This window comes from Eulemur rufifrons, chromosome 6 (assembly GCF_041146395.1).
Source record: "Eulemur rufifrons isolate Redbay chromosome 6, OSU_ERuf_1, whole genome shotgun sequence".
Lineage (NCBI taxonomy): Eukaryota > Metazoa > Chordata > Mammalia > Primates > Lemuridae > Eulemur > Eulemur rufifrons.
Genome location: NC_090988.1, coordinates 70,308,069 through 70,319,676, shown reverse-complemented (window position 1 = coordinate 70,319,676; position 11,608 = coordinate 70,308,069). Strand labels below are relative to the sequence as shown.

At 36.3% G+C, this 11,608-nt stretch overlaps 1 protein-coding gene across 3 annotated transcripts in view; it reads right to left on the bottom strand.

The window, feature by feature from the left end:
* Positions 1 to 5,523: 5,523 nt before the first annotated feature.
* NELL1 (neural EGFL like 1) overlaps positions 5,524 to 11,608 on the bottom strand; it is a 720,354-nt gene continuing 714,269 nt past the window's right edge. For all 3 annotated transcript variants that reach the window (XM_069469705.1, XM_069469706.1, XM_069469704.1), the window contains 3 exons: positions 10,236 to 10,412; positions 7,762 to 7,986; positions 5,524 to 6,220 (listed from right to left, as the gene is read on the bottom strand). In XM_069469705.1, coding sequence (XP_069325806.1) covers positions 6,170 to 6,220; positions 7,762 to 7,986; positions 10,236 to 10,412 — 453 coding nt within the window. In that variant the 3' untranslated portion in view covers positions 5,524 to 6,169. The remainder of the gene's footprint in view (positions 6,221 to 7,761; positions 7,987 to 10,235; positions 10,413 to 11,608) is intronic.

Sequence of the window (11,608 nt, the reverse complement as noted above, 5' to 3'; positions counted from 1 at the left end):
TTGATCCTTTAAGACCTTAAATTCAAGTCTCTCTATAAAATAAGAAATTCTGTAATGGAGAAGTTCTAGCATATATGCCTTTTGTACCCTTTGTATAGAAGGGCATCTTAACCTGTATGGGAGTGAGACTTACACAGACACATATCTACTCCAGTGTGTAAATGAGTCTTATATAGAAAGGAACGATCATAACTTTAATATAGAATGGGATTAAGTGATTTTTAGCTTTCATAATCAATCAACGTATAGTCAGCTAAATGGTGGGCCCCCTAAAAATTATGCCCAAGTCCTAATCCCCAGAACCTGTGAATGTTACCTTATTTGGAAAAGGGATCTTTGCAGATGTAATTAAGTTAAGGATCTTGAAATGAGGAGATAGTCTTGAATTATTGAGTGGTCCCTAAATCCAATGACAATTACCCTCATAAGAGACACACAGACAAGGAGACAGGATGACCCCGGTGGCAGAGATTGCCGTGATGTGGCCACAAGCCAGGGACTAACTAGAGCCATTGGAAGCTGCAAGAATCAAGGAAGGATTCTCCCCTAGAACCTCTGGAGGGAGCTTGGCCCTTCTGACACCTTGATTTCAGACCTCTGGACTCCTGAACTATAAGAGAATAACTTTGTTGTTTTAAGACAGCAGGTATATGATAATGTTACAGCAGCCTCAGGAAACAAATACAAGAGACGGAGGCTAGTTTTAATTCTGATATTCTTTACATCACATAGGGGTCCCTTCTTGTTCACTTCAATTACAAAATGTTTTAGGTCTGCTTTACCTATATGTATTCTCTGCATTTTCTTTTTTTCTTATGACTAAAACAGGAATGACAAGTACTCCTTTCTCAGATGGACTGCAGTGACCAAGATGCTCTGTTACTGTTAGTAAGAAATTATTCTATGGTTTCTTTTCTTCACCTCTGCTGAGGACACTGTCTGCCAGCAGGTCACATGCTTTCTGTCATCTTGTCCTGCCTGGGCTTCCCTTGCCTGCTTTGCTTTGTCTGGTTGTACATCAGAGGGAGGTTAGAACAAGAAAGATGTAGGTCCAACTGTCTTGTTCTTCTACCAAGCTGCCATGAAATTTAATCATCATGGAGCACCTGTGTGAATTAATTCATATTTGGGCAATGAATAGTTTTGATGAAGACTAAATCATTTCAATCTCAAACCTTTTGAATGAGTGCATCCTACAAACACCATTTTTTTTCAGAAGTAGAAATATTTATGGTGACTGATGATGTCTTCTAATAGGTAGGACGCTGATGTTCCACTCAGTTCAGCAACTGTTCTCATTCTTGCAGAATTGAACTAATCAGTAAAACATCAACATTTACACTTTACAAAAGCAGACACAGAACACAGAGGAAATTCTGGAGTTTAGGTACCAATAAATGCCATATGATTAAAGCGAATGGAAAAAAAAGAGGGAAGGGATGCAGTTAAGGTAGGGAGAAAAGCAATTGATTTACTAACCTATAACATTAGAAGGAGTATTCGATAAGTTCTAGAGTTTCTGGCGACCCTAAATCAGAAGTCTGTGACAAATTGCCTCAATAAAATTTGCTTTTTAAAAATAAGTTAACAAATCTAGGTATTGAAAAGTTGCTTCAGATTAGGTAGATATCATTTTTTTCTGGTAACCTAAATCAATTCTACCCAAAATGTTTGCATTATCTGGCGGACACAATCTCGAATAGTTGAATACTACATTCTAGTATTGTTGTAGCACTGGCGCCTGGTACTATTTTCAGATTAACCAAACAGATTGTCTTAGTGCTCCATTACCCATTTGAAACTATAGTACAAGATGACATCATAGTTTTCAACTACACAACTGCTTATGATTCTAAAGGGTTAGAACAAAGAAATCAAATGAGGGTACTGCAGAGGCAACAAACAGATGTAAAGATTCGATTTTCATAAGTATTCCTTGAATTTCTGGATATGCCACATCCTCTTTATTGCTTTGTGATAACCCAATTAGAAATTTAAGTTCTAATGGAAAAGAGAATTATTTTTTTCCTATGTTCTCCCTGGGTACATAACAACAGTTTCATCACATTCATTAATTAAATATGAATTAATTGATAACTTAATTGCATAAATAATGTGAGTGGATAAAAATGTGAGTAAATAAATGCTTAATCCTTTAATAGCTTTCCATTGATCTTAGAATAAAAATGTGACTATGGTCTTCTCATGACTGTGGCCTGCAACATCTGGCTCCAGTCTACCTTTCCAACCTCATCTAATTTTCCCCTTCACTTATTGGCCTCTGGCTCCACTCATGACCTTCAATGCACCAAGCCTCTTTCTACTCCACAGCTTTTGCAATTATTTATTTTACCTGGAAAGGTATTCCTGTAACACTTTACACATATGGTTCTTTCTCATTCTCTAGGTCTTGGCTTATCCATCAGCCCCTTAGAGAGGTCTTCCTTGATCACCTCACTGTATATAAAGCAGGCTTCTCCAGTTCCTCTCCAATTTATCACTGTGCAATTCTTTTCTACTACCATATAGCCTGTTATATTGCTATGTTGTAGTTATTTTCTAGCTTATTGTCAGTCTTTTACCCATGAGGCTGTATAAATGCCATAAAGATAGGCCAATTTTGTCTTATTCATCTGTTTGCAGAGCCTGCCACATTGCCACTGAATTAATGAAATAAGGAGTGAATGAATAATAAAATAGAAAACAGGATATCTCTTCTCTACACATATATATATATATGTATGTATATGTATATAGGATTATATCTCAATGCCAGATTTCATTGTATTCTAAGGGCTGTGTATATGTGTGTGTTTGTGCATGTGTGTGTATCTTAAGAAGTAGTTGCACTTATAAACTGATTTTACTTTTCCACAGTTACTTTTCTATGAAGCATGAGATTGGGTAATTGGGTAAATGGCTTATTGCTATTGTGGGCTTAGATATGCTATTTGGTCTTTTAATTTGAATGTTCCACAGAATCCATCATCAGAATTTTCATAAATCCATATCACCAGGAGGGACATGGAACACACAGAAAATAATCAATGCTACACCTCATCCATGATGGTCTTTTAGTGTCATCCATTTAGAAGGAATAAGAAAAGCCCACTTGAAATCGAAACGTGCAAAACACATTTGGAATGTTTAGCTGGATGGCATAGTGGAAAATAGTGTGCTTGTGTGGTCATAGGTCTAGGACTAATTAGTTGTGAACTCTGGGCGAGTCCCTTACCCTCTGAGTCCTGGCTTCCTTACTGGTAGAAGTGAAGGTGAGAAGTTAGGTCAGTGGCTTTGCAGCAGTGCTCTGCCGAAAGCTGTGAGTTGTGGTGCAGCGTACGTGAAGGGGTTCCAGTTCTCCAACCCCCATTTTAGTCGGAGAGGCTCAGCTTTTATGCAAACTTTATACTGAAGCATTGAATAAATTTTGATTTTTAAAGCAGCTCTTATGCTTAAGAAAGTTTGAAAGTCACTAGAGTGGATTATTTCCAATATCCTATGACAAATTTTTGATACTTTGAAAAAAATTGATGAATATCAGATGACCAATGTATCCAAATCAAGAGAATTTAGAAAACATTTAAATGTGAAGCAGAAGTAAAAAGATGAGTAGAGCTCAATTATAATTCTTTAGAAATCATCATTAGAGTCAGAATTATATTTCTTTCCTCAGGTAGTTTTCTTTTTCAGCTTTGTAAAGTTTGTTCCAAATTTCTTTTGGCTCTGAAATGGTGATTCCATTAAATTTCCACTGTAATTAAGAATATCAGAACAACCGAGTCTCTGTTCCAAAGTTTCTTCAGTGGAGTCATTTGTGTTTCCTCAATTAGTAAGTTCAATAATATAATCTTGTATTTTTCCATCTTTTACCAGTGCTAGCATAGGAATGACTTTGATACACAGGCAAAGGAAAGGTGCTTTTTCCATATTCAGCTTCAGTTTTGGTCTCAAGGTGCTTCTTGGGCAGTATCACCAAATGTCTGTCTAGCATTTTATCCCTAAATGTGGAATCTGTAGAAATGGGAAGCCACTTCAAATATTAAAGGTCTTCCAATATTTGAAAGATTTAATTGAACACCCACTCTGGAAGGTACTATGCTAGATGCTAGAAAATGAAGACTGTACATAGTTTACAACCTAACCTATAACCTATAGCTTATTGTAACCGTAATACAAAGAAAATGTATCTTAAAAGTCCTAACAGTGACATAAGCACAGACCTATAAAGTTCAAAGGAGGGAAGGTCTAAGAATATGTATATGCACGTTACATATGAATATATAAAATATATATATATGCACTCTAGGATTCAGATGAATATTCATGTACAACTTATAAATACTATTTTATATATATATTCATATGCAACTGGGAACGAATGAGGCAAAGCTGTGCTTAATAAATATGTACCTAGTTTATGTGTAGAACTTTCATCTTCTAGTCTACTCTTCATAGTCTACTCTTTAACCACAATGCTGTCACAGTATTAGTAATGGGATTTGACACATGGGATCGTAGTTTGCCAGTCCCTAACATATACAGTCATAAATGATGCTTGTAAATATCTTTGTTTTATTTTTAATGGAACTGTCATAAATATTTGAAAAATAATTTTCAAATATTCTACTCCAAGGTTTCATTTAAGAAATTAAAATAAAATAGAAATATTTCTAATTTACCACATTATATCATTCTTTGTCAAATGTAGTATTTAAACTGCTGTTATCATAATTCAATGCATGAAATTAATTTTCATGTAGTGAACTCCATCCTCACAAAAACTATCGAATATTATCTCCATTGGACAAATACCAATGAATAATATTGATCTGAACTTGTAATTTTGAATTAATGATTCTAATATTTGAGATTTAAATAATACCTTTATCATGACTGACTTAATAAGTTAGGTCTTCTTAGATGTTGGGGAGTAAACGAGAATCCATGAACCAACTTGATTGAGAATATGATGATAAATTCATGAGCTTTCGGTATCGCAAACCACTAAGATGTGATTTACCTAAAACTACAACCTAAGCTTGAATTCTCAACTCAGATAAAATGTCATTTGCACATTTTATTCATTTTGTATAACTTACTACCTGCCAACTCTTAAATATGGTAGTGGCTCAAGTGGAAATATTCACTCTTCTAAAATAACTAACTATTGAGCATACAAATAGGTTTTCTTAAAGGTGTCTCCTTCATCTATATGCAAGGCAACATGGCTTAGCAGAAAATAGCACTAAAGAGGAATTGGGGGACTTGGTTACCAGCCCCAACATACTATAAATCTAGTAGCTTTGAACAAATTCATTGACTAGAACTCCTTAATTCACGCTTCTGTAATGTAAAGATAATACTATTCACCTGTACCATGATAAGTTGCATGAAATACCATGGAAGTGCTTTGTAAGTTATTAAATATTATATAAAACTAATGTAAGGAGAATTTTGCTTTTAAAGCCAAGAAAGGCTTAAGCATTGCCATTTCTAAATTGTGGGTTAAGATTTTTTTTTTTTTTTTTGCAAGAGGAAGAATGCTTTCTAAAGGAATTATTTAATTATGTTTGTGGTCCTTCCCTTATAATTGCCTTCAGCTGTTTAGTTTGAACGAGTGGGTATCTAACTATGTTCAACAGTTTGAAATATAAGTATGATGCATTTGGATTCTACATACATATTTTCATCAATACATTTCATAGGGATCCCAATACTAAGTATGCAGTGGATGGGACAAAATCACAACAGGCAACTTTATTTTTTAGAATTTGATCCAAAAATCAAGAAAAAAATAAATAAAAGGAGCCGAGTCTCTATTATGTTAGTACACAAAATAAACCAAAAACATCATCGTTTACCATGGGATCATTTAAATGTATTTGCAAATGATCTGATAAGGGAAACATGTGATTTACAACACGGGGAACATCTTTAACAACCATAGACTTAAATGCACTGCACTGTAGGTCACCTAGACTAGGTTAGCAAGAATGAGCAAAGTGGTAGGTTCAAAAGGCAACCCCCAAACACCTTCCTCAGATGGAGACTTTGGTAATTGTCTGTGGTTAAAAAAACAAAAAGAACAAAACCACCAACTCCTATTCTTCATCATGTTGGATGGTCATTTTGTCCATTTTTCTCCCCCGATGAGTCCATTTTAAATGCTTCAATTATTTTGAAGACACTCCAAATCAACAGAACAGCAGACTCTCCCATTCTGTACATCAAAGACACAAGTGTTAGGCAATTGAGACACGGAATATAAATCAATTAGCAGTCTGCAATCTTTATATTCAAAATGATCTTCAGCATTTTGAAATAAACTCTAAGAACGCTATAGAAAAAAATGACTAGAAAAGTGCTAGAGAAAGAGTAGAAGGAAAGGGAAGGACTGGTAGACCCTCCAGGGTCCTTCTGGCTGGGGTTCCACTACTGGTGCAATTTCCTGCTCTGCCTGTATTCCATCCATGCTTGGGAAACCTCCCTGGGATTTCTAAGTTTTCATATAACTTATTTGCTGGACTTATTCTCAATGAGATTCTTTCCAAAAATAAATGCCTGTAAGATGGTAAGTTGCCATTTTAAAAATGAATCAAAAGTACTCCAAGAATCTGAAGGCAAAACCAAGATGGGTTCTAGAAAGGTTTGCTTCTTAAAGTCTCTCATGGTGACTATGAAGGGCATAGTGTATGTTTAGATGTGTAAATTCTCAGAAATTCATTAAAAATCAATTTCATATATTAAAGTAAATATATTTTTATCATTCTCTTTAATGAATCTCAAACATGACATCAAAGAAATAATATTAACTCAGGTCTCCACATCTCCTGGTTATTTGGTTTTCTATGGCTGAAGGATCAGATGCTACCATGGCTCTTTCACTGTATAAAGTCTGATATGATCCTTTCTCTATTGGGGCTGCATCTTACGATGTTACTTTCCAGGAAAAAGAAAAAAAAAATCCACATTTATAATAGCATAAAGAGGCAAGCTGGGAACCTTCCATTGATGCCTGAAGCTGAGCCAGGGTTTAATGGGACCAAGTAGACTCGTATTTTTAACGTGCTTAATCATGAGAATCTTAAACAGATGTTTTGGCAGAGAATTTGACACTGACTAACCGTTGCTCCAAATAGGCTATAGGCATGAGCTTTGAAAGGAGGGAGGGGTCAGTTTTTAATCTTAAAGACATATAAGGATGTCTCATGGGCACTCCTCCAAAAAGACAGGGAAATAATCACAATTAATCAAATTCTGTACCAAGAGCTGCAGGTCACCACCTTAGGCACTCTGATAATTAAACAAAGCAAACAACTTCAGAGCACTTTTCCCCCTAACATTGATAGTCTTATAAAAGAACTTAGCAAAAGTTTTAGCTTGAAAGGAGGTAGATAATTTGCCTGCCTGCCTGCCTTCTTTCCTCCTCCCTTCTTCCTTCTCCTCTTTCTTTCCTTTTTTTTTTTAAATATGCCATTCAAAATAGCTTAAATCAGCCAAAATTGGGCCTAGAGTCAATTGTTAAAATTCTGTAGTTTAAAGGCAAGAGAGATTATTTTATTGCATGTTCCTTAGGGATTTGCCTTCATACAAGGTGCAGCTATGCTCCAGACATATTAACGTCCTAGGAGAAGTAAATGCCTGCCTTTTTTCCACCATGCCACATGGAAACTCTGCATTCAGAAACATCAGGAGTGCACCGCCTACAAGTGCTCTCTGGCAATTGTTCGCGGCCTCACTATCCCCAGGACATCCAATTACCTTGCATTTACAGGTTGTGCAGGGAGATCCGGCCATTGTCCACACTGAGCCGCTAAACCTTGAAACACCATAGCTGTCCAGGCAAGTTTTTCTGATGTCATAGGTGATGTTATCAGCCAGGCAGGGATCACTGACACAGCGGGGACAACACTCCCCTTCTGAGATGGCTGTGTACTCACAGCTCAAGTTGGGGCAAGTGAGTGGCCAGCAGTCTACCTCTCCTTCCTGTGGAGAGAAAGCCCAAAAATGCCTCATTGTTCCTGTGAATAATTTTATTCCTAAAGTCACAGAGAGGAAAAGAGAGAGCAGTCATTCTCATCATTCTCCTCATTGAATATTTTTAGTTAACACCATTGTAGGTACAATACATTTCTTCCCTGAAGACCTGCTACTGGTATCACTTCCTTCAGGATGCTTTTGCTGTTCTTCTATACTGCAGTCCACAGAAAGAGTTAGATCTGCTTCTTTGTGTGCCAAGTACAGCCTATAATTATTTTATCATGATACTTATGATCGGTACTATTCTGCATTAAATTTTGAGCTTTTAGGCTATGGACTATAGGCTTGTTTCTTTCTCTTCCTGATGCATAGCACAGTTTTGGTCAATAAAGGCTAATAAAATGAATAAATAAATGGTACAATACTGGCTACTATGTAAGAAGAAATTAATTTCTCTTAAGGTCAATAGCAGAACCTGAAGCACTATAACATTTCAAACAAATGTAAAGTTGAGGGTTGGGCAATATCAGGAGAACCGTTTCAAAATGGTTTGAGTGTAACAGGTGGCTAACAAACTTTATATATTACAGCTCAAATGGAGCCTCTGTGCATCTCGGCATCTGGCACCTGTGCCTCCATTAAGTTGCCCATCATAGAACCGATTCCCTGTGCAGCCTTTTCTTCTCCTATCGTGACACTCATAATTCATGGTAACTGTTGTTTAATTGTTCAGCTTCACAAGACTATGAGCTTTCTGCAGAGATAGAGCATATCTATCTTGCTCACCATATATCATCCAGAATTTGGCACATGCAAACTCTTGATAAATATTCATTAAATATGACCCACATTTTTCTCTAGTAATTCTTATGCATTCAAGAGCTTCAGTTTTCCTGGGAAATACTCACCTTAGGGGCTGGGGATGGAAGAGGATATATTTTTGAAATTCTGTGAAAATTTCATGCATAAAATTAATACAAATTCTTCTGACTGCCTGATGATTGGCTTCTGGAGAAAGAAATGCAATTTTCCAGACTGATATGGAAACTAATTCTATAGTTATGTTAGATTTATTTGTTTTTGGATAGAAGTTTGAAAAACTGGCTATAATTTTAATTTATCTCAGTTATACTTCTCAGTAGTAGGAATGATTAAGAAAGATGTATTCTGTTAAGATTATCTGCACATTCACCTTGAGATTTTAGAAGATCTGATGAAATTTACAGTACAATTTCTCTGAATTATTGTTTTTATATGCTACCCATAGACTGAATCATTCATTTCAGCAAATGTTAAACTATGGACACGTGACTAATAGTTTCCATTAGAAGTCAACTCAGGTACTATGTGCCATAGTTGTGACCTTACAAATGGAACATCATACTCACTAGGACAATGTGTCTTAAAAGTCTTTGCAACCTTTGAAATCTTTGTGGTATAATTTGAAACAAAAAGAACCAGGTCCAGATATTAAGCCTTTTCTCTGGACTATCTCAAATATGATTATACCATTAGTATTCCTATATTAATATCTATAATCTTCATTTTTTCTGTATGAACATTTAGCATCTGAACAGATTTTTGAAAGTAGAAAATATTAACAATTGTACCTTCCATGTACTAAGTACCTTCTGCGTGCCAAGAACTGCATTTTCCCTTCACATATATTCTATAATCTTCATGACAGCCCTATGAAATAGGTACTCATACACCTGGGTACATGTGAGGGAAAGAATGATCAGTGAAATGCTAGGACTTGCCCAGTTACTCATACAGAGCTAGCATGTGGGTGGACCAGGATTGGATTCTAGGTCTCTTTTATTAAATCTATGATACTTCTACTATATTTGTTACCTCTCATATTGAAACCTTTAAGGGTTATGTTACAAGAAATAAAAGATCTGACTCTATAGGACTATATGTACCAGTCAGAATTTTGAAAATTTTCTATCTTGCAGGCATTTGTCTTGGTTTGGAGTTCCTAAAAAGTAGCAGCTGTAAATAATCATCACTTGGGTCAAATTTGTCCCATAGATGTTTTATTTATTTATTTATTTATTTATTTTTTGTCCTGCACAGTGTTTTAAATACAATCTGAATGTCTTTAGCCAGAGCATATGCCCCTTAGTTAGCCACAGGCCCCTCAGCTCCCAGCATAGCACTATGAACAGCCGGAACTAGAGCCCACAAATAGCTGGGATTATAACCCCTTGCAGAGTAAAGGGGACAACGCTTTCTAAAGGAAGCCAACATACCAGACACCGACACTGCTGGCAGCTATGGGTCCAGTTGTCTCCACTTCGGTAGAGCTTGTGTCCATTTTGATCTAAACATTGACTTGTGACCCTAGTGTCACACTCTGGGCAACAGAAAAGGTCAGCGCTTGGATTCTGGCAATCACAAGCCGTCCGTCGGCAGAATATCTTCCCGTCCTGTTTAGAAATGAGGTTAAGGAGGTTTCATCATTAGGGAAATGGATAGCCATGCTATGAAAACCAAACCTTACAAACACTTTACAGAGCACAGAGGAAAGATTTCTTAGAGTCTTCGTTGTCCCCTGGCCACCTCCCATTTTATTCAAAACAAGCATGCTTGTGCATTCATGCAAACACTTTCTTTCTCTGACCGTTCCTGAAATGCAGCCCAAGTAAAAATGGAGACATTTCTAAGTTTAACAAAGAAGTCAATAGGTTCTTTGAAATTTTTTTCTAAATATGTCCTTAAAAATCGTACTTCTCAGTAAAAATAACTAAACTAAGCAGCTAAAATGCATATATTATTGAAAACGTATTTGAGGGGAAAATCACACTACTGTACTTTTCTAGTTCATAATGATACCACTTACCATGCTCAAATGCATTCATCTAATTCTATCCCTGTCCTGACTCTAGAAGAAAGTCTGATTATACCCTTGTTACAGAAAAATTAACTGAAGCCCATGGAGGATAAATGAGTTATTTAAGATCACACAGGTTAGCAGTTCTCTAAGCAGTTCTTCAAGACAGCCTTTAGGCTCTCTATTACAAGGGGTTACAGTCGAGTGTCACCTCCCCAAATTGTAGGCATAGTACAATTTCTGGAATATTGGCCCCAAGGATTTGCAATTATGAAGAATTGAAAGTCAAAGGTACTTAAGCATTAGACACTTTGCAACATGTCTTATGTATGTCTGTGGCTCACAATAACTTCCTGCCTCAGACAATGATGAAGCTAGAAATGTTAAGACAAGATCTGTCATCACCATTTATGGGTATAACTGCTTTGCCCAATATTTACAAAGATTACAAGAATCTTGAGGCTGGGAAGGTACCTTAAAGGACACATACCCAAACCTCTGAACTATACTCGAATCCTCTTTCCAGCAAACCATATTCAAAAGTCATCAAGCTTATGCTTGAAGTTCTCCAGTCTTGAACTCATCAATATGGATAACATTCAAAGTGTGCATCTCTGTGCATGTCTTAATGTTGAAAATAATACTACTTGTTATCTCTATCCATTGATCTTAACTCATACCCTTGGTCATCACAGAACTCCCAACACCTTCTGTCGCATTTCAACTCTTCAGTTCTTAGACAATAGCTCTTAGGTATTCACTGAGTTGTCTCGTCTTTATGTTAAACATCTC